Here is a 24463-nt window from a genome sequence, read left to right as displayed (position 1 = left end):
GAAATGCCATCAAACATAACCCCAACAACCATCTCTAGGGAACAGGTCCTAACTACACTCTCCTAGGCCAAGAACATTGCATCGATGAGCCCTGATAATAACCCAGGATGTCTCAGTAATAGCATAAGACATGACCTATCATTGCCACTGGGGTCACTAATCAGACTTCATGCGATATGAATGGAAAACTCTAACAGTAATCCCTCTGCATAAGGGCAAGCTTTCTATGGATCCTGAAAACTACAGGTTTATTAGCTTGACCAGTCTGATATGCAAAGCCATGGAAGGAATTATCATGGAAATAATGAATAATGTCAATGGAAACCTCCAGACACTGGATCTAACTCCATTCAGTTTTGTCAAGGGAAAAACATGCCTATTCACTCTATTAGACTTCTTCAAGAAAGTCACAAAGGCAAAGATGATGGCAAAATGGTGCATACTGCCTACCTTGACCTGGCCAAGACATTTGATACAATATCCCATGCAGACATTGTAAACAAACTTCCAAAATTAGGCATAGACCCCTATGTTATAAATGAGATTGCAGACTGGATCTCATATAGGACACAGAATGTTAGGATAGGGCAGTCCTCACCCACAAAGAGGCTAGTCACTAGTGGAGTCCCTCAGAACTCAGTGCTGGATCCTCTCCTTTTGGCATCTACTTCTTGGAGTCAAACTGGAAGCAATCATAGAATCCCCCATGACACTAATATCTTCCAGGAGGGCAAATACAGACAAATAACTGATGCCATAAACGAAGTTTAAAACTCAATACCAAGAAATTCATATTAATGCCCTTTGGGATATTGGCTGTTCCAGGAAATTAACTCATTGATAACACAGCCCTAAGAGTAGACCCAGTAGTGGATTTGGGAATGTATGTAGAAAATAACCTGTTTTTGACCAACATGTGTCTAAGGTAGTAAGGCAATCACTCTGTGTTGCTCAGTTTATAAGGTTATGGCATCTAGGTCCAAGGAAGTCATCATCCTTAGGATCTGGTGTGTTTCTCCTGGGTGTCTGCTGAAAATAGGCTCTGTCCCAGTCGGACTTTCCTGGTAAATAAATGTTACATAAAAATAAATAAATAAATTCCACTTTACTCAGCCCTCATCAGACACATCATTGAGTACAATGCCCCCTTCACTATGCACTGACCAGGCACATGCAACAACTGGAATGTCCACAGAGGTTCTTCACAAAAACAATACAAGGAGTTAACAACATGTCCTATGCAGATTGTCTCAAAGCCCTATCCCTATACTCTGTCTCCTATAGACTTTTGAGGGGTGATCTATTTCTGGCATACAAGGCATTCCAGGATCTCACTCTGATGGACGTTTTGCATGTCTGCAAAACACATATTGTCAGAGCTACCCAATCCAGAGACTTAAATCTTGCTTGCGATATAAATAGGACATTTTGGAGGGACATATGCCCTGGACCAGTGGATGGGAAATCAGAAGTTCATCCCTGGTTTGTCATCTATGTCTGTAATGGATAGTAAATGTTTGAGCACTCATGCCTTATCTTACACATGTCCCTAAAAAAAAAAAAGCCCTAAGGCACCAAACGTGTTGGGTGCATTTTGGATACATGGCTAGGCTTACAAAGGTCCTTGAGGTCATTAGCCTAGTATATACTCATGAATCTATGACTGAGTCTGTAATCATAATCAAGATGTTATGTGTATGAGACATGGTTAGCAATCAATTCACCTCAATAGTGAAACTTGATAGGTGAATCTTGATATATGTATCAAGAGTACATAACTTCCTAAGTTACAATCAGAAAGACCCAATCATAACAACTCTCTTTTTTAATTTCTCTAAATCTTTTGGGTTTCTAATACCATAACAGGAATGGACCCCATTCCTAAGTCAAAGTACGATTAAAGTTCATGAAATTAGTATTGTTTCAATCTTTCATGTCAGCCAGAAGTGCTCTTAGCAGCACCCGTATTGTGCCCAGTAATGACTCCTTCTGCAATTCGTAGGAAGTTACATGTATTGGTAACATATCTAAATACAATTGTAGATTCTTTTTTGTAAGACCTGTTTCTCCTAGCTCTCTCTTGTGAGTGCTCCAATGTACTTAAAGCGAAGTAGCATTGAGTTTTTTATAGCTTAGAAAACCATAACACACTAACCTCTGCCAGACAGAGTCCGGCCACACAAGAAGAGCATATGAAAATCGGTATTGTCAATGACGACGTCAAGACAGTGCATACTGCCAACCTGGAACTTGCAAAGCCATTTGACACAGTACCTCTCTAGGGTATTATGGACAAACTCACAAATTTAGACATAAATCCCTATGTATATTCCAAACAAGAGGGTTCACTCAGACCTAAAAAAAAAGTCCAAATGAAGTGTTTACATTGGTTTATCCAGTTCCTGTTTTCTTCTCTTGTAGCCACTGAGCACTGTTAAGGGCAAGACAAGTGCTTGATAGCTCTGAGGGGGAGTTCCTTTCTGATGTCAGAAAGGTGCTTAACATGCCTGTCTTTCAGAGTTTGGAGGGTAATCACACTGCTCCATGTACTGCATTAAAATTCCAGATAGCTTATTCCATGTAAGGTAAGTTGGCCTTACCTATTGTCAGATTCTGTTTTGATTTTATGATTTGATACATTTCTTACCAAAACAAAGAGTGAGAAGGTCACACCGAAAGAACAATCAGAAAAACTAAATGAAAACTCCAGCAAAGCTAGAACTTCCACTGAGTGACCTCCCAAATCTCTTGAATCAGAGGCACATGGGATATATGCAAATGACCCTTATGAATATCAGGTGTTTCAGCTGTATGGTGATTCTGAGTGCCCATGACTTATTTATTTTTAAGTCATTTCAATGGACAACATCAGGCCAATAAAGCCAAACCCCACTAGCTGTAGATATGCATATTTCAGCCTTGTTATGATCTCATCAGCACAGCACAAGGAGCACAAGGGTCATCTGCATATATCCCATGTGCCTCTGATTCAGGAGGTTTGGGAGGTCACCTTTACACTAACTGCCAGACCTGTGAACTCAGCACAGTACTTAATATGGGAATAACAGTCGTAACAAAATGTAATTCTTCAGTGTTTGATGAATCACAAGTGAATGTGCAGCACAGCAACATTTCCTTTAACTACGTGTTACTTTAAGAACATCAATTATTTTAGATAGCTCAGGTATTAATACGACTAGATCTGACTGATTGCTGCACAACATAAGATCATAGGATCATAGGAGGTTACTAGGTTAATGGCTCTAGAGCCTTTTTAAGCCTAGCCATTCATGCCACAACTCTCCCAATTATCAATTCCCAAGTCAGTATATGCATGTGCCTTAGGGCTATCATAAGCTGCCCCTGCCCAAAAGGAACACAGGCAATAAGCCAGGGTTGAATTTGTGATTTCCCATCCAATAGTCCAAACTGCATTCGAAAAGGCTTAGTGAAGAGCTCTGCTTCATATTAATGGGGAATCTATTCCAGAGAAGGGGTAAATTCTGATACACACACATGTCCCTCCAATATGTTTTGATTAGTTCACAGATGAGGCTTAGATTCTTAGGGTAATTCTAGTGCTGTTTGTTCTGTGAATATGTAGCAGACCCATCAGGGATGGATCAGGGAAGAGCTTGTAGGTTAGGCATAAATCACACCTCATTAGGCTGTAAGAGACTGAGTACAGTGACAAGGCTTTGAGGCAGTCTGCATAGGGCATGTTATCTACACCCTGTATTCTTTTAATGAGGATACTCCATGGCTGTTCCAGCTGTTGCAAATGCCTGGTCAGGTATATACTGAGGGGCGCACTGTACTCAATTAGCGGAGTAAACAGGGATGAGTATAGTGGGACTTTGATCTCCTTAGATCTGGATACCATGCCCTTACTTATAAATTGTGCCCTTTAAAAGATTTTTCTCACCACCATTGAAACATGGTGATCAAAGATCAGGTTATTGTCAGTCTGAGCCAAGTTCCTTAACATTGGGTCTACTCTTAGGGGAGTATTAGCAATGCTGTAATTTGCAGGGGTGGTTGTCTTCCCAAAGAGTATAATTATGCATTTATTTGCATTGAGTTTTGGGCTACAGCTCTAGTATCAGTTATTTGTCTGTGTCAGACCCTCCTGGAGACAATCTATATCACTGGAGGATTCGACGACTGCATTCAGCTTACAGTTGTCAGCAAATTTGTTCAGCCAAAGGTTCTCTCTCCATTTGCCTTGACTTCAGAGAAGTATATTCCAAACAAGAGGGTTCCCAGTACCAAGCCCTGTGGGGCACCAGTAGTAACAGGCCTCTTGATGGAAGTAGATTTCCCCACTCTAACTTCGTGTATCCTATCTGTTAGCCATTTACAGTAACTATTCATCAAGGACATAGGGATTTATGTCTAAATTTGTGAGTTTGTCCATAATACCCTAGAGAGGTACTGTGTCAAATGGCTTTGCAAGTTCCAGGTTGGCAGTATGCACTGTCTTGACGTCGTCATTGACAATACCGATTTTCTCAAAGTTCACTCAGTTTAGTAGTCATAACATGCTCTTGACAAAATGGAATTGGGGTGGATCCAGTGTTTGAGTCTTTGTTTATCAGTTTCACAATAATTCTTTCCATGGTCTTAACTCATGGGTCTGTAGTTCCCTGAGACTGTTGATAGTCCCCCTATGTATAGAGGGATGGCTATTGCAGTCCTCCTTTCCCTAGGGACAAAGTCTGTCTGGAGGTTGTGGTTGAATAGAGATTCTAGTGGGCCTGACAGGCCATGTTTCAAGCTATTTAGAAAGCATCCTATAATGTTATCAGGACCTACTGATGCAGTGTTTCTAGCTTTGGAAAGTGCAGTGAGGATCTGTTCCTTAGTGATAATTGCGGGAGAAATGGTAGAGGGTATTTTTTGAGGGATAACCGGGGTTGATATGGGGTGAAATTGGAGCTAAAATTATTGACTAGCAGATTTGCTATATCCTCCAGTTTGGTATAGGGAGTTACATTTCCTATTAGTTCAGCACACTGTTGGGTGTTCTCTTTAAGGTTGTGTACATAACTGAAAACTGCATTATAGTTATCCTTAGCCTGGGGGCTATCTGAGCCTCAAAGTGGCTTTGATGGACTAATGAGGGAGTGTTTCGCCTGTTAGGCATAGCCCTTCCTATTTCTGTACACAACATTCTTTTGTTGTACAGCATATTTATACTGGACGACTTGTTCTTGGAGTTTGTCTTAAGTTTATTTCATTTTGGTACTATTGTTTTTGTGCAGTTATCTACATGATTTTACAGAGTTTCAATAAGCACTTTTGCATAGCCCACAGTGACCTCTCAGTTTGCTGGGCTTGAAGTTTAGCTATGCCTTTGCTTAATTGGAGATTGTCAGCCTTGGAAAAGTTCTTAATGGTTCTGGGGTTTGCTGGGAGTTTCAGCTTTATATTATTTCAAGAGTGATCATGGGGGGGGGGGGGGGGGGGGGGGCTCATATTTGTGGTACCAGATCCAGGATATATGAGATTAGCTATTCCAGGGTGTTTGTACTGACAAAATCCAGGATTCATTGAGCCAGCATTTTAGTGGTTGTATACGTACCTTAGTTTATGGTAGGATGGTTGAAATCACCCACGAATATGGTGTTGGGCTAAATGGTGAGTGACTCTAATACATTCAAGTACATGCTATGGTTATCTTGGGTCACATACAGGGTCCTATAGCTAGCAAGGATATGTTATGGGACTTTCCCTATAGTTAGTTGGGCATGGATTAGTCCACGTGTGTCATATTATTTGACTAATCTTGAGGTGTGCTTACTTTTTAAGTAGATTAATACACTTCTACCTCTTGTCCCTTCTTATGCAGTAGCTGGTCTAAAAAAGTGGACGGTATTATAGCTTTGCACTACCGTGCTGCCTTCCACGGCTTTCAACCATGTCTCAGTAACTGCACAGATGCCAACACCCTTAAGGGTTCGGAGTGCTTCCAGGAAGTGGAGATTCTTACTAAGACTCCTGTCATTGAGCAGTAAAACCTTTAGTTTATCTTGAGTACAATTTACTATGTTGGAAGGCTTATCAGGTTGGCATTGCCTAAAAAAGGCACTATAGGGGTGGATAATATTTTAGCCAATATCCAAAAGCCTAGTAGGGACAGGTTCAGACCATCAGTGGTAAAACAGTGTGGTCTGTTGGTCATGTCCTCTCAAGCTGACAAATATAGGACCATCTTAGAATGACACCAGTAACTAAGCCAATTGTTGAAGTCAATCATATTATGTTTATAGTGTGGTATCATCCTTGGAGAAGTTAAGAATGCTGCTCAGTGCTAGGCTCATACCTGCCTGAGACACATTATCTGAAAACTCTATCATGTCTCTCTTCATATAGTCGAGGAAGGTATAGCTCAGATCATTAATGCCCACATGGACTATAACAGAGTCATACTAGTACTTGTGGTTCAATGTCCTGAGTGAGTGTGATCTAGAGGATACTTGCCCCTGATAGGCAACTGACTGTAACTGTCTCCTTGCTCAGCTTGGTGAGTGGGACATCTGTGTTTCTCACAATAGAGTCTCCAATGACCAATATACTGGGTTGTGTGGTAGTTTGCCTTAAAGGCTTAGAGGTTGAGACATTGTAAAATGTGGTTGTATGTGTCCTTGGGAGTCTTATCTTTATAGAGTGTTTGGGAGGTTGCTGAAGGCAGTGTCTGGGAGCCCTTTGAGGTTTAGGTAGATTGCATTAACAGCCTCAGCATATGTGTGTTAAGATGACTGATCCATAGTGGGTGTAATGTGTGTGTTACTGGCAACCTGTTTGGAAATAGTGTCTGTACATGAGAGCTTTACCTCTGAAGACATAGTGTAATTACATCTTTCACATACTGTGTCAGTCTGCTTAAGAATAAGGTGGTTGTCAGCAAACATGAGGCAATTGCCACATTGTCTAAGGATGGTCATTTCCAACAGGCTGGCTACAGACATGGAAGGAAAGTGCACAAATCCTCTTCTGTGATACTCAAAGGGTGGTGCAAGGGGGATTTCTAACTAATTAAACTGGGAGTTGTTGGGCTGGGGGGAGAGGTCTAGGATTGATCTAAAACAACACTTTTGGGCTAATGCTTCTCAACGGGCAAATTAGCAGCTCTACACTCAGCTCAATACTTCAGAAAATGACAGAGGAAGAATTATATGGAAAATTACAACTCTTTGTACCTGCATCTATACAGGGCACTGCAAACCACTGCAGCACAGCTCAGCACAGATTATAGGAGACAAGCTAGAGAATAATCCAATCAGTAAACAGTAAAAATGCAGTGCGTGTGTGTGTGTGTGTGTGTGTGTGTGTGTGTGTGTGTGTGTGTGTGTAGATGGATAGATATACATATGTAAGGCTCAAATCCTATAGCAACTAACAGTTCTCTCACAACTGTGAGTGATACTACAAGACAAAGGTCCCCAGACTAAATAAAATGGAAACAGTAAAAATGAATAAATGTTTACTTAAATGTTATTTGCAGTTTGCTGTTTCAGTCAGAAACTCAGAAGCAGCAGTCAGTGCATAAACGTATTCAAAAAAATGAAAAAATAAGATTACCGAATATCATGTGCAATGCCTTATGAGTGAGGACTATCTACCTTCTTGTATTCTTCCTTTGCAATGAACCAGCAGTACAAGATCCATCCATGCAGCCGGAATGTCCACATGGTGTCCATAACCAGATGTATTGAGGCCAGCTTTTCTCTAGAAGAGAAAAACAATAAGTGACTAAGTAAACTGTTAAATGATAAGTTATTTATAATAAGATGTGGCTATGCATTTCTATGAAATACGTTATTGTAAATCCCACACAACAAGGCACTTGCAAAAGTTAATCAGTACTCATATGTTGATTTACAGTCATTTACTACAAGCATTAATAAATGACCAGAAACTAATTATGCTATGGCATTCCAATGGAACCTGCAGTACAACACAGGTCTTATACACGGCAGTAAGGCAGTGTGCTTTCATAATGGACAGGATTTGGAAAACACTGCTACATTGCAGTGACCAAATGTGTGTGAAAAGCAGCCATGTGCAGGGTGTGAGTGATTCAGATACAAACATACCTCTAGAAGTAACAGGGTCAGCAAAGCTGGCATGGTATATATGAATGGCTGCATAATGACATAGTAATGAGGAATATTGTTAACATGAGTGATCTGGTGTAAGCAAATGAGGCAACTCAAGATGACAGAGCTATTCAGAGATATATAAACAGCATGCCTTGGAGATGTGCATGCCACAGAATTGAATGCCATGTTTTAGGAATTGCAAAAAAATGTTAGGGGATACCACTACATTAGTTGATGTGCATTTCAAACATGATCTAATTGTAGCCACAAACCACAGTTGTGCATGTCAACACCCCCAGAGGCACCATTTAATTTGACCACACATAACTTATCATGCACTCTATGACACCAACATTATATGCCAATACAAAGTGGATAGGGAGATCATGCAGGATCTAGAGGACATGTGCCAGCCTCATCTGCAGCCCCATAGGAGTTGAGAACTACCTATCACAGTGGATGCCAAGGTATTTACGGCTTTAAAACAAACTGAAGAAACACAGATTAAAGCAAAAATGGAAGGCCTAAGGAAATAAACTAATGCAGTAAAATTCAGAAGAACTTTAATCTAGAAACTTTTTGAAATAAAAACTTGTTTAAAACTATAAGAGATAAGTGCTTTCATTCACAAAAATACACGAACTTCATCAGATCTGATATTTACCAACAACCTATATACTGCCACCCATCATGCCACCGCCATCCAATATGCATATGACTCCTCCCTTATCTGCTTAGCCCACTTCCCACAAGAACTCCAACATTAATTGCAATCATAGGTTCATAGATTAGTACTAAGCTAACTGCCCTTGTGAGCCATTTTAAGCCTAGCCAATTATCCCTTGTGAGACTCACACCCTGCACCTTGTGTTTGTAAGGCAAACACCTTAAGCATTAGGCCACCCTCTCAACCCCAATCATCATTCTAAGACATTGAAAAGTACCTCACCAGCCACCAACTCATTCTAAATCCAAATAAGACCAAGCTCATAATTTCCTCTAATAAATCTTCCAAACCCAGTATCCAATCCCTCTCCATACTATCTAACAACGGTACAAAAACTGAACCCACCAATCAGACCAAGGTGCTATGGGTAACCATAGATGACTAACTAATATTCAATAAACAAATCTAACTGACCATCAACAAAATCCACTCTAAACTAGGTGCTCTATACAGGGTTAAACCTTACCTTACACAACAAGCTAGACTGGCCACTGCAAGATCCCACTTGCTATCCACCTTCCTATACTGCTCTGTGGTCTCTACTAACCTATCAAAAACTGACCTAAATAAACTAGACTACTGCTATAACAGAATAGCTGTTTGTCACCAACCAACCCCACAGAACACACCACTGCACTGCTCTCCGACAGCTCAACTGGCTAGAACTTCCCAACCTATTATTACTCAAACAACTTTCACTTGCCCATAAAATCATATTCAGCCCTACCGACTGCCCAGCTCTATCAAACCTAGTCCAGCCAAACACAAACTGTAGACTCCTCAGGTCATCCAACAAACTAATGCTAAAAGTAACCCAGTCTCACAACCATCACGGAGACTCCCTCTACTCTCATAAAATAGCCAAAGATTGGAACACCCTTCCTCAACAGACAACTAAAACCCCCAACTTGTCCACATTAAAAACTACCCTGAAAGACTATTTAAATGATAATTGGCTATGCCCCTGTATTGCTCCTAACTAATATTCTTTCTATTTTTTTCCCACTCATCTCACACGTTAGCCCAAATAATGCTTATCCCACATAGGACTATCCCACTATCTGTCTTATCTTTATTAATCTTTGTTCCTTCACATGACCTAACTAGTAAAACTACATGACCAATTTTGGTCTTTTCAGAAGTGACTCACCATGTACAGCTAAATGACTTATGTACCTCATATATAAAAATAATGTTCTTTTTGTTGTGGAGCTTTTCTCCCTGGATCTCCGCTGAAAACAGTTTTTTTTCAACCCAGTCAGACACTACCTGGTTAACAAATGTAAATAAATAAAAAAATAAATAAATACTCCATCACTTCCTTGATGCCATGCTGCAGTACATGGGCGAACATATGTGGCTTCCATGTACCACAGAGAAGAGAGGGAATACTATGTAGGACCCATTTGCTTGAGGTTCTAGGGGCCACAAACTGCACCCACATCAAAATTAAGACCCCATATGAGGAGCTGGAATGGAGGTATGTGAAATGCAAAGGGTATCACTTTATCAACTGCCAGGTGATCTGTAATGCACATGGTATGATCGACAATGTATGTGCAGGCCACCCAGGCAATTTTTACAACTCCCACATATGGCATACCTGTGACTTCCATTAATATTTTTCAAGGGGTGATTTCCTCTGGACCGTCTTATTGGTGATACTGGATATGCCCAGGAACTATGTCTGATGACACTCAATAGGCATCCATAAAATGAAGCAGGTCAGGAATATAATTCTGCACGTTCACATAACAGGAACACAATCAGATGTGTTTTGGGCCATGAAAGGCAATCTTTCACTGTCAGGGTATATTGGGTGGCACCTTGCAGTATAGGTTAATAGGACATAGGTGTGTACTAGGATAACAACCACAAGGGCATTTTTAAGCCTAGCCATGCATCCCAAATTTCTGGCAAGTTCTGGCACCCTTGATAAGTATAAACAGGGGACTGGATCAGGAGCCTGTCCCAGAGAAGGGGTAGTCCCTGTGATACATACCTGTTTCTCAAGCAGGTCCCATTTATATTATAGGGAAAGTTTAAGATTTTAGAACACATAATTCTGGTGCTGTGTGTTTTGCGGATAAGCAAAAGGCCGATCAAGGTGGGGTTTGCCAAGGCCTGTATGTCAGGCATAGAGCTCGCCTCAACAGCCTGTAGGAGAGAATACAGGAAGAGGTTTTTGAGATGGTCTGCATAGAGCTTGTTACTTATGCCCTGTATTCTTTTAGTAAGGAACAGCTGTGAATGTTCCAGTTTTTGGATGCACCTTGTTAGGTACATACCAAAGGGGTCATTGTACTCAATGATAGGTCTGATGAATGCTGAATCAGGGGAACAATAACCTCCTTGGTCATAGATACCATACCTTTGTTTAGAAATTGCACAACATAGAATGATTACTTCATGTGTTGGTCAAAGGTCAGAGGACTGTCAATGTATGTTCCCAAGTCCCTGACTACTGGGTCGAACCTTAGGGTTGTGTTGTCAATATTATAGTTACCTGGGGTGGGTGACTTCCCAAAGGATGTTATGCATTTCTTGGCATTTCTTTTTACTCCAGGGCTCTGACACAAGTTATTTGTCTGTGTCAACCCTTCCTGGAGAACATTAGTGTCTGTGGGGGATTGTAAGACTACTCCTAATTTGCAAGCATTTGCAAATTTGGTCACCCAGAGGCCCTTGATGTTGGCCTTGACTTCAGAGAAATAAATGCCAAAAAGGAACAGCTTGAGGACCATTCACTGAGGGACTCCGTTTTGACTGGCCACTTTGTAGAGGTGGATTCCACAATTTTAACTTCCTGGGTCACGTCTATGAGCCAGCTGACTATCCATCTGGTGACATAAGGGTTTATACCTAACCACTTGAGTTTGTCAACAATGCCCCAGTGGGGTATTGCCTCAAATGCCTTGGCAAGGTCAAGATAGGCAGTGTGGCTAACATATCCAATATTGATCAGAATTGGCCTAACTTAATCTCTAACCTTTACAAAATTCTAATAAACTACAAAACTATACCCAAACAAAAATTTTGGAAATTTATTGATAAAGGCCAAACTTTAAATTTGTCCCCAGAAGTCAAATCCAATCTACTATTCTCTGTGAAATGAACTCCCAATCTCCAAATGTGGAAAATCTTTACGTGGAAATTCTTACACAGAGTTTTCTATACTCCCAACAAAGTTGCTAAAATACAATCATCTACTACTGTTGTTTGTTGGAGATGTTTTATGGTATGTCCAGCTGATTGGGAACACATTATTTATGGCTGTAATAAAATTAATAAGTACTGGGTTGACATAGGTAAATTTTGCCAAGCTTTATTTTCAGATACATTTATTTTATCCAAGCCCCTAATTCTATTGAATGTAAATGTCATGAATATCATGACGAGAAACAATTTTTATCTCTTCTTGACTACTCTAGCAGTGGCAAGAAAATGTTTAACTAGAAAATGGAAATCCTCTGCACCACCTACCTTTGAAGAGTTTCTATTATTATTGGAAGAATCAGCATTCACAGAAATAAAAGTCAAGGAAACAAGAATTTCCCCCAGGAAATGGACTGATAATCCTTGGATCAAAGTTATCAGTTTAATAGAAACTCTTAAAACAACACATTCTCTATAATTTTGACTGAATGTTTTTTAAATATTTAGGTTCATAGGTTCATAGGTTCATACTAGGCTATCTGCCCGAGGGCATTTACAAGCCTAGCCCATCGTTTTGTGGCTTACGCCACCCCTTTAGTATGGGGAACTAAACCCATTATTTTGCTGTGCCTTTGTCGAGCAGTGACACTGAGGTAATCCCTGGGGTATATCTGCGATCTCCCATCCATTGGTCAAGATTTCTCTTGAACAAGGCCAGCGAGGTGCTCTGCCTCACATGTACCGGGATTTTGTTCCACAGCATAGGGAGTCTTTGGGTGATGAATCTATCCCTCCAGCACGTCCTATTAATAGCCGTGTCAAGGTTTAAGTCTCCCACCCTTGTGGCTCTGATGGATCTGGATTTTTTTGAGGTGAAGCATATTCATCAAATCTGGGTTTGACATGGCCTTGTATGTTAGGCAAAGGTCACCTCTGAGCAAGCGGTAAGCGACTGAATAGAGCTGGAGTTCTTTCAGTCTGGCAGCATAGGACAGATTTTTGAGACCCTTTATCCTTTTGGTGAGGAACTTTTGTGGCCTCTCCAGCTGCTGCAAGTGTCGGGTCAGATACATTCCGAATGGGGCATTGTACTCAATCATTAGTCTGATGAGGGATGAGTAAAGGGAAACTATGACCTCCCTTGATCTAGATGAGAAACCCTTCATGATAAGGTGGGCAATGTAGAAGGTCTTCCTAACTACTTTAGCTACATGGGTGTCGAATGACAGACTACTATCAACCTGGGTCCCCAGGTCCCTGATAACTTCTTCTGTGCTCAGTGGATTGCCACCTATTTGGTAGCTAGGGGTAACCTTGTTTTTCCCGAAGGGTATGACTATGCATTTTTTGGCATTTAACTTTAGGCCGTGGCTCTGGCACCAGTTATCCGTTTCTGTGAGACCCTTCTGAAGGATATCTGTGTCAGATGTGTTTTCTACTATGGCGCCCAGTTTGCAGTCATCTGCAAACTTTGTCAGCCATAACCCTCCTGTGTTTGCTTGTACTTCGGAGAAGTAGATGCCAAACAAGAGTGGGCCCAGGACTGAGCCTTGTGGGACACCACTTGTGACAGGCTTTGAGTCTGACATGGCGCCAGCAACTCTGACCCTGTGGGTTCTGTCACTCAGCCAGTTTGCAACCCATCTTGTGATGTATGGGTTGACATTTAAGCTGATGAGTTTTTCAATGATACCCGAGTGGGGTATTGTATCGAAGGCCTTAGCCAGATCGAGGTAGGCTGTATGGACTGCCTTTCCCTCATCAATGGCTTTGGTGACTGTTTCGAAAAAGTCAACCAAGTTTAAAAGGCATGATCTGCCTTTGACAAAGCCAAACTGGGTTGGATCCAAAGTCTGTAAATTCCCTATGTCTTTATTTATGAGGTCCATTATGATCCTCTCCATGGCTTTGCAGATAAGGCTTGTCAAGCTAATGGGCCGGTAATTTCCAGGGTCGGTGGAGGCACCGCCTTTGTGGAGTGGTACCACAGTTGCAGTGCGCCACTCCCTGGTACGTATCCAGAGGTAAGACTTTGATTAAACAGCTGTCCTAGCTGTGGGTTTAATTCCTCATTGAGTTCATGGAGCACACAGCCGGGGACACCATCAGGTCCCATGGATGCTGTGTTTTTGCTTTGGAGAGAGCAGTTCTCACTTGGGCGCTGGAGATTTTTGGGGGCTGCAATCGTTTGGTATAGATATCTCTCCTTTTGGGAGAAGTTTGCACTGAACCTGTCAGCCAGTATGTTGGCAATGTCTGTAGGATCAGTAATCTTCACATCATTTTGAACTAGCTCTGAGCATATCTGGGAGTTTCCTCCCAGGTTTCTAACATAGCTAAAGAAGGCCTTATGATTGTCTTTTGAGTCTTTAGCTATTTTTCTCTCGAAATTTGCTTTGGAAGATTTTATGAGAGCTCTTAGTTTTTTACTTATAGTGATCAGGGGTGTCTTACCTTTTAAGAATTTTGCTCTATCTTGTAGAAGCTTCCTCCTTTTGTTGTAGAGTTTGTTTATGGCTGGGGTCCACCAGACTGGACGCTTGCCTTTGATACAAAGAGTCTTTGTTTTGCTTGGGATTGCCTTATCCATGCAGTCCTGTAGGTGCTGGTAGAAGGCATTTGTAAGTGATTCAGCGGCTTGAGTACTGTTTTCCATGCCTCGGGGCCTTAAAGGAGACCACACTAGTCTTTAGAAGTGTGAAGTCGGCTTTTGAGAAGTTCTTTACTGTGGTCTTTTTTATTTCAGGTGGGGGTGGGATGAGGACCTCCAGCGAGATTAGTTTGTGGTCTGATCTTACCAGTGAGGGGTACACCTCCGGTGTTGAACATTGTGCTCCCATGTTCGTGATGATGAGATCAAGTATGTTGTCTCCTCTTGTGGGGCTGGTGACTAGTTGTTCCATGGCATTTGAGTTTATGAATTCCAGGAACTTTTGGGCTAGGGTGTTTGGGCTTGAGTAGTGTTCCCAGTCTATATTAGGGTAATTGAAGTCACCTAGTATGATGGTGTTTGGTGATACATTTATCCCTCTAGTGTTTTCAGGAAGGCCATATGAGGTTCCTGAGTTTGTGAGGGTGGCCTGTAACATGCTACAATTTGCAGAGCAGTCTTGCCTATGGTTAATTGCACCTGGATGGTCTCCGATGCATCGTGCGTTGCCACCAGTCTTGAGGTGTGGGTGTCCTTGATGAATATGGATACCCCCCCTCCTTTCTTGGTATTGTCCGGATTTTGGGGCCGGAACGCATGATATGAGGTGAAACCTGATAGCGCTGGGGTGCTCTCAGGAGCCTTGAACCAGGTTTCTGTCACAGCACAGACATCGATGTTCTCCATACTGAGAAGGGCCTCGAGTGCGTGCATTTTGAGATTTAGACTTCTGGCATTGAGCAGCATTACCCTTAGTTTTTTTCATTTCATTACATTTTGAATGTATATTGGTAAATGAAAAGTTTTATTATTTCTTTCTTGTGACAAATTTCTCATATTAGGCCAAGTGTAAATATTGTATATAGTAATCTAATCAAAACTTACATTAGAATGTCTGTAATATTTTCATGTGTTTAAATTTAATAAAAATATTTGAACAATCAAAAAAGATAGGCAGTGTGAATCATTTTGCACTCATCCATTGCTTTGGTGACCTTCTCAAAGAAATCTACCAGGTTGAGTAGGAATGACCTGCCCTTAACAAAAACAAATTTGGTTGGGTCCAGTGTTTGGAGCTTTTCTATGTCATTACTGATCATTTCCATGATAATTTTTTTCCATGGCTTTGCATATGAGACTTGTGAGACTTATGGGTCTGTCACTTCCATTGTCTGTAGATGGACAACCTTTGTGCAGAGGGATGACTGTTGCTGTTCTCCCTTTGTGAGGCACTAAGCCTGTTTGGAGATTACAGTTAAATAGTAATTTCAGATGGCCTGATAGGTCATGTTTATGCTATTTTGAAGGCATCCCAGGATATTGTCTGGGTCCATTGATGACATGTTCTTGGTCTTAGAGAGAGCATTGAGGACCTGTTTCCTAATGATAGTGGGGGAGTTATATTTGATCGTATTTCCTGAGGGGAAGGTTGAGGTGGAGAAAGAGGTAAAGTTAGAGTTGAATTTGTCTGCCAGTAGGTTTACAATATCTTCTGGCTCAGTGTAGGTGACTCCATTAATAATGAGTTCTGCACACAACTGTGTATTGCCTTTGAGGTTGCATACATAGCTAAATAATGCTTTGTGGTTGTTCTTAGTTTGGGAGGTCAAATTTACCTCAAATTTGGCTTTAGTAGACCTTATCTGTCCACTGAGATGTTTGTTTAGTTTGATGAGAGTGCTTTTATCCTGCTGGGTGCTCCACATTTTGCCATGATTTTCTTCCTTCTGTTATCCAACTTACTGATGCTGTCATGCCATCAGGGTGGCTTGTTTTTTGAATTAGTTCTGCACCTTTTCCTGGTGAGTACAACTCTGTGTAGCTATGAACATGCTTGTGTAGGGTTTCTGCACCATTCTGCATAGGCAGCAGTATTGTCGGGGTTTATGGGGGCTTGAAATTTTGCCTGGTTATCACTTGATAGTAGGAAGTTAGCCTTAGAGTAGTTCCTGAACATTCCTGGGTTAGATGGGGTTCTAGGTTTTATTTTTATTTCAAAGGAGCCTGTGGTATGACATTACCAAAGAAGACATTACACTAGGGGGTGTGCAGCACTCTTCCATATTAACAAGAACTAGATCCAGTATGTTTGAACTCCTGGTCAGCATACTGATAACCTGGTCCAGAGTGTTTGTGTTTATGAAATCCAGGAATCTCTGTGCATGCATGTTTGGTTTTGTACATGACTCTGGCACCTGTGCAAAAATATTTACTGTTATCTACGTTACATAATATGAAACTGAGGAGGTGGATAAAGCAAGGGAGGGAGTTGCATGAGGAGGATAACACAGAGCACAAGGCAGTGGAGGCGCAGCCAGATAAGGTATCATTGGAGGAGTCATCTGCAGGGTATGACTGTCCTAGACAGAAGCGAGCACAGTATAATGTAGCACTGGAAAAGAGGCAGTGGCTTACACATAGCTTTGGCTATTAGGAAAGCTTAGTAAAGTATAACTACTACAAACAGCGTATGAAAATAAGATACCAGACTGTGTTTCCTATTTATAGGCTGGCCACACTGCGCATCAGACACAGGCAACCCAAGTAACAATATACAAAGGAAAAGAAAACACTATTATTTGCACAGCTGAGTGTGGGAGGACATGTGTATATGCCATTTACATGAAGATGTGCGAGGATGCAGAAGATATGACAGAAAGAGTGTCGTTGTGTGTATGGGCTATAATAAAGGAGAGGGGCATAACAGGAGAGATGCTCCCAAGACCCACTGTTTCAAGAATTGTATGTATATGATTTACTGTAGCCAGTGGTAGTGTTAATGTGTGTCTGCTGGGATACATCGTCAGCAGTAGATCCAGCACTGCATGTGATGTAGAGGACATGTCCAGAGAATGCATGGTAGGGGTATGAACATCCATTGTGTGCACAGTCACTGCTGTAACAACTACCAGGAGTAGCACTGGTTGTGCCACAGCCCTGGCTAGATGATACTGTGCTGCAAGGCAGTGACTGGCACCCATCACTAGACAAGCCCCTGCCACAACTGCGACAACACCGGAGACATCTTCTCTGGGTACAGACATATCCACAACAGATGTAGTGGACAATGTAGTGGATGTTCCAAAGGAGTAGGCAGACAGGGGAATTTTCCACTTTTTTAACTATTTAAATCTAAAATCTGACAGCATGTTTCATTCAAATCAAGCCACTCAATGCCTTCTTACACTTAGTTCGATATTTCCTTTATAGTGTGGCCAATCCATTTCTCATTCCAAATGTTTAATCTCTCCATCCCATTTGGTTCAGTCATCCTGTTTCTCCAGACAGAATTAGCAGAGCAGTGATGCCTGCATTTGAAGTGAAAGTAGCTCATTGTCAGTATTTGTTGGCAGTAATCAATCAAAAGTTTTGAAGCAGGGGGGCATAGTTATCCTGGAGGAAGATGGATGCTTAATCTGCAGTCTCACATTCATGTCAGGTGTTTTGTTTGCTTCATCTTTCTGCCAGCATCTAAGTGATGAACAAAAGAAAGAAAAGAGCCATCTGTGCCCATAAAACATCAACACCTCCTTGAATGATTTAAAACTACAAACTTCTTTTTATTTGAAAGACTCTCACTTGTGATCACAAACATGAGGCCCAACATGTGCAACAGCAATCATAAGTGTCCACTTTGGAAACTGAGATAGAATACCTTAAAACTACACTAAAGCAGCTACAACATACAGCCCAAACTAATTCAGTGACATGCAGTAGTCTGGCTGAGGAATTAGCCAGTCAGTCACAAAAGCTGGATGATCTTGAAAATCGCACTAGGTGGATTAATATCCAAGTGTCAGGAGTACCATCCTCTGATTTAGACCATGAACTTAGATAATTCTTTGAACATTTGCTCAATAAGGTGGTTCCAGTGTTCTCCTTCTTAAATTGTGCTATTGAATGAATCCAGTAAGAAGGGTAAACACAATGACCCAGTCAGCATGTATTAATGGCCATGCAACAGGCCAAGACACGGGACTGGGTATTACAACATAGCTGGAGGAGTAAGGGAATTCATTGGTGAAAATATACATTATATTTTCTGGCTGATTACTCACAGTGTTCATAAAATTTATGTCATGCACAGATGTCTTTTAAAAAGGAGCTGACAGAACCTAGTTTCCATGCACTTCTGCTTTACCCAGCTTTACTGAATGTGGAAAGAGATGACACTAGAGTAACTCTGCAAGATAGTTTAGAGTATCAGTGTATGTTAACAGTGTCAAAACCCAGCTGTCAGTAGTGAAAGGAGAGGACAAGGAGGAGTATTGAACAAAATGGAAAATGGGGTGGGAACTGGTGCAGATAAAGAGACAGAGGCCTATTACATTTTCCAAGTCTTCTGTGGTCAACTGACTGAAGCAGCTGCATGAAGTCAATGTCTCTACTCGAAATGCAGCATCACCAAATACACCACATTCTCTGCGGAAAACCCTAGATATACCCCCCCCCCCCTCAAGAGTGGTCAAATTTCTCAGCCTCATAATTCTTCTAATAATGCACTAATATGACTGCCAGTTCCCAGCATTCAGAGATTAAGTGCCAGGATGTACAGTCCCACCAATAACCACCTGTCTACAAAGTCTCTAGAAAGGTCACAACATTCTAATGTTCACAGAGAGGTACGGATGTAAACAAGAGGAAGATCCTGGTCAGAAGACTTCTTGGGGGTCCTCTGACTCTGCTTGCTAACATTGCTGCAAAGGTGATGGGATGGAGAAACTCAACAGGAGTGACTTAGAAGGCTAATACTTATCTTTCAACCTCCATTGCAGACTTTTTTGGCTATTACCCCTTGATTGATGTAGCATGGAACTTTCAGAGAGCTCTGCTAGGCAGTAACATTATGCACATGCTATTGAAATGCAAGTTTGTTATGTAATTTTCTTGTTATAACTGTTCAATTAATGTAGAAGTTCATATACTATGTCATCTTCTTTCTGGCATTGGTGGTGGGCCCTTTTTTCTTCTTCTATTGAAAGGTAAATGTGGGTTATACAATTTATATGGCTCCCTTTTATGTATAGTGCAAAGTGCCACCATCCTGCTGTCATAAGAACGAGGATTCTCGGAGAGTAATTGTGCCTTATATTTCCCATTTTTAGCTGGTGGCAATTCAATATTAACTTTATATAACCCTCTTTGAAATATTTTCACTCATTTCCTAAAACAAATAGAGTGGAACTATGTTATTGTTCTAGGTTTCTATAATACGTTCATGAATTGTGTCAGCTATTTAGATGTGTAGGGGTCCTTATTCCAATATTATCTATCTCACTTATTAAAGTCATATTTACTGTTCATCTCTTTGCAAGAGGTTAATGTTATTTTGTATGAACCTGGGGTGAAAGGGGGTGCAGATTTCATCACTTTATCCTTCTTACTTCTAAATAACACCAGTGGCTTTGGTTGGGCATAAATGCCACTTACGCACACAAATGAATCTTTCCTGATTCCTAGCACAGGAAGGTTTTAATTCTTTGTCTAAGGTATTTGCCCAGTGAAGAATAGTATTGTTGAATGTAAAATCTTCATCCGAGTGTAAAGCTATACAATTAGGGGAGAGTATTAAGCTGTTTGTTTGGAATATTGGGGCAGAGCACATCCTATCTGAAGAGCCAAGATAATACAGAGATTCAGACAGGAAGGACCTCATATTATATACCTGCAGGAAACAAAACTCGGAGTTAATTAGGCTAACAAATTCAGATCAAAGCAGTTTCCATTAGTAATAGCAGATCACACGAGGGTGGTAAGCCTGGAGTTCTTATAATGTTTCAGAATTCTTTGGAAGTACAAACAATTAAATTGAAATGCAGTGGTATGGGCAGGTAGATAATCTGTGAAGGATCAATATATAAGTAAGAATGGGTGACTGGCAGCATTCATGCACCTAACATGAATAATCAGGGGTTCTTTTAGGACTTTTGTGGTAAATAGCCAAAAGTAGTTGACCACAAGAAATGTAGTGAGTTAATAGGAGACTTCAATGTAGCCTTAGATGATAACTACACAGGCTATATCAGGGGGAAACATCACAAACATTTTCAAGATTTTTAAACTTTTGGATGTTGAAAAAAGTGGCTGGATATATGGTAGGAATTTTATGATACAGAGATTGGTCTTTCTTTCTCATGAGACCTGGCATATCAGGGTAGTCGGATAAATTATATAATTATCCTAGATAATCTGAAAGGCAGGGTTTACTCTCCAGTCATTCATTCAATTAACCTATCTGATCATGCCCCTTTGTCATAAGTGTTTTAAAACCACAAGTGTCAAAATGAAAGAGTTGGAAATCAGCACATTTCCAGTGATCCTCAGCCAGAGATAGAGCTCTCTTAGGATCTCTTTATGTCTGATTTCATCCAGTGTAACATATCTCAGAAAGCTATGCCTAATTTATTATGGTGAGAAAGTTGTAAGACAGCCTTTTAAAGACAAACCTGCAGATGCAGAACAGTCCAGAGACATTTAATCCAGGAAGAACACAAAGAAGTCCTTCAGAACTGTGAAATGACCATCACTATGAAAGTTAATATGCTAGAATTATCCAAGGTGGAAGATGAACTTCTCTGCAAAGGGCAATACTGGTGGTTAAAACGTGAAACTGATCCAAGGGTTCTATCCTGGCTCTTTAAACACTCAAAGCTCATTAACTCACTTGTTGTAGCGGAATCTGAATAAAGGAAGACTATTTCAACAGACGTGAAACCTAGGGATGATTTTAGAAAGTATTATGCTTCTCTCTATAGCTCAGAATCCCCTCAATCTAAGGTGCAATGGAAATTCTCTGCATCACAAGCATGTCAGCTTTCATCAGAGGACTAACAGGTGTTAGGTTGATGCTGTACCCGTGGAGATTCAGAGGGTTATCTCTAATCTCAGCCCAAATAAAGCCCTGGGACTGGGTGATTTTCCAGCTGAGTTTTATAAGTGAGGAAAAGTATGTTGAGCGGGGTACTCTACCATGAATTCATTGTATTTAATTGTTCCCGCACTAGAAGCGCTGACCATAATCAGGCAATTCTTACTCTGATGCCAAAAGTAAAAGTTGGAGTACCAAAACGGGGAGAAGTTAGAACCATCTCTCTTATCAGTGTTGATATGAAGATTTTTTCCAAAGTACTGGCCATCAGCCTTGAAGTATTACTTCCATGATTGATATCTAAGGGACAGAATTGATTTGTTAGAGGTAGAGAGGTGGCAGATAACTGGTGGGAACTGTTGACCATTTTCTACTGTCACAAGAATTCCAATAAAAAACTAGGAATAATGGTCAAATGGAATTTTCTTTTTCAGGTATTCTATCATAGAAATTCTGGTAAGGCCTTTGTAAGACTGGTGAGGTGGTTGAATATTTCTCCATCCTTTAGAGTTCTAGTTACCTGATGCAGGAATTATCAGCCAGATTTTGACTAATACAAGGGTGCCCACTTCCTTTAAGTTATTGAAGAGTTGGCTTCTCAGGTGAGATGAATCCTAAATACACAATCTAAAAAAGATGGTTCCTATTACTCCTTTTTGCTCTTTGCAGACAACTGCACATTAAGTCCTAACTTGTAAGCAGTCTCAAATGATGTCTTAGAGGTTTTTTAAACATTTGGGGAGGCTCTTGAGCTTAAGTATAATTTGTAAAAGGGGTCTAACACACGGCATTAACAACTGCCCTTTGTCTATAACCAAAGAAGCAACATAACTGAGCTTAAAGCTTGGGACCTCCCTTCTTACCAAAACCAAAAATAACTAACTGCATTAGTAGCTAAGGTGCAGGATTCCCACGTTGACTAATCTTAAGTCAGTTATGGGAAAGATTTGAGCTATCCAGATCATGATAGTACCACACATCCTATATGTGGTGCGCAACCTCCCATTATCTTCACAACACTCATCTTTAAAACAGATATATCTCTTGTTCAAATTCCCAGATGTCTTGGTATTCCACATGTTGCTATTTTTTTTTCTTTTTTTGGCATTTCTACTTCATTACCTTATTAGAAGAAGCAAGGAGTTAAATCTAGGGAGAGATGAGGAAAAGGTAGGAAAGTTACAAGAACTGAACAGCTGCCTCCTGTATGGCTGTTACAGTTGAATGAGGAAGAGTTACTTGTATGGGGTATGTCTTGGGGGACTGGAACAACAAACATGATATGACTTCGCTATGAGATTGTTCATTCTATTGGGGAAAAGCAGAGGAGACAGTGGAGCTCAAAGGCGGTACAATGTTGGATGTAGATAACAGTCCTCTCCTGTAAAGACCCTTAAAAGCTCCAAGGCATTATATGAGGAATTTAATTTACCTCCTTGTCAGTGGTTTATATATTGTCAAATGAAAAGGATATGGGATAATAAGGTGTCCTCTAGAGGGAGGAAGGCATCAACTCTGCCTGAGAGAAATGGCAGAGTTAACCATGGCAGGGCCATTTTGATATAGAAAGACCTTTGGCCAGATAAAGCAGCAGCTTTATAGAATCTGATAATTAGTCCACAGAGAATTCATGAGGGGATCAACTGGCCTTTTGGTCACTGGGAACAGGTTTGGAATGCCATGGCTAAGCTTAAAACATGACCCAGGTACTATGAACAACACTTATGGAGAGTGTAGAGATGGTACATGGGTAAGCATATGAAATGTCAGTACCCACTAAAGCAAGTCCAAAAACGCAGAGACTGAATGGCTGAAAGAATGGACTAACATATACTAAGCCCGAGATGCCATTTCTTGGAATATTCCCTTTTCTCTGAGGTATGGCAATCTCAGAGTTGTTATATATAAGTTCAGGGGGTATGGGGAGCTTTTGAGATTTGCTCCTTTCAGGGTTTTCGGTCTTTTTTTTCCAGTCTTTTGGCACTTGGTATTTTGAGTGCCAACATTTCAATAGGGAGCCTGGTACATGACAACAGATAGGCTAAGAAGGCCAGGTTTTTCTCACTCAGATAACATGGTCAGAAAGAATCAGACAATCTCCATATCTTCTGGTATTGCCCTCTAAATAAAACTTACTGGATTTTGTGTATGGGATATCTTTTACTCTGGACTGGACCCTTTGAATTTTTGGGATCCAGCTCAGTGTTGCTCCATTGAGTTCCTCCACATTACAGCCATATTGGAACCTGGCTAGTGTGATCAAGCTCCTTTGTGTGAGACACTGGAAAAGAAGGATGTGTATACTTTTAAGTGAACTCGAAGGCTTCTTGCGTCATCAATTGGGCAACATTGTATACTCTTATAAGGCAGCAAAGGTTTGGGAGATTGGCATAATGGTTAAACTGTTTACCTTACAGATCCAAAGTGCAGTGTTTGATTCTCACATGGGGTAATTGGCTAAGCTTAAAATGGTCCATAAGGACAGCTAGCATAGTACGAATCTATGCTCTATGCTATGCTAAGCACATTACGTACTATCCCACAAGTACAGCAGTCTATTCTAGACAGCCATAAAAATAACCCATAAGCTGATGCCCTGCAATATATGTGTAACTTGTTATTTTGAAATTTGTTAACATGTACACATAAGAAAAGTGTTTTGCCATGTCATAATATTTTTACTGTTGTTTATTGTGTCATTGTAATCTTGTGTTGTATCTCTTATCAATTCCATTTGGATAAATTCCTTTTGTTCCAGTCTTCTTGCTATAAAGGAAATAAAGCTTTGCATATATATATATATATATATTTATATATATATATATATATATATATATATATATTTTTTTTTTTTTTTATTTTATTTTATTTATTTTACATTTGTTAACTGGGCTAGTCCAGCTGGATATATTTCCATTTTCAGTGGAGGCCCAGGGAGAAAAGCTCCAGTAATAAAA

General features: G+C 40.6%; 1 protein-coding gene across 3 annotated transcripts in view; it reads right to left on the bottom strand.

The window, feature by feature from the left end:
- The window catches only part of TMEM232 (transmembrane protein 232), a 2425444-nt gene that overhangs the window by 2099557 nt on the left and 301424 nt on the right, over positions 1-24463 (bottom strand). For all 3 annotated transcript variants that reach the window (XM_044064268.1, XM_044064269.1, XM_044064267.1), the window contains one exon: positions 7626-7731. In XM_044064268.1, the coding sequence (XP_043920203.1) occupies positions 7626-7731 (106 nt within the window). The remainder of the gene's footprint in view (positions 1-7625; positions 7732-24463) is intronic.

Source organism: Protopterus annectens, chromosome 2.part2 (genome assembly GCF_019279795.1).
Source record: "Protopterus annectens isolate FY-2018-M chromosome 2.part2, PAN1.0, whole genome shotgun sequence".
Lineage (NCBI taxonomy): Eukaryota > Metazoa > Chordata > Ceratodontiformes > Protopteridae > Protopterus > Protopterus annectens.
This window is presented reverse-complemented; position numbering and strand designations above follow the sequence as displayed.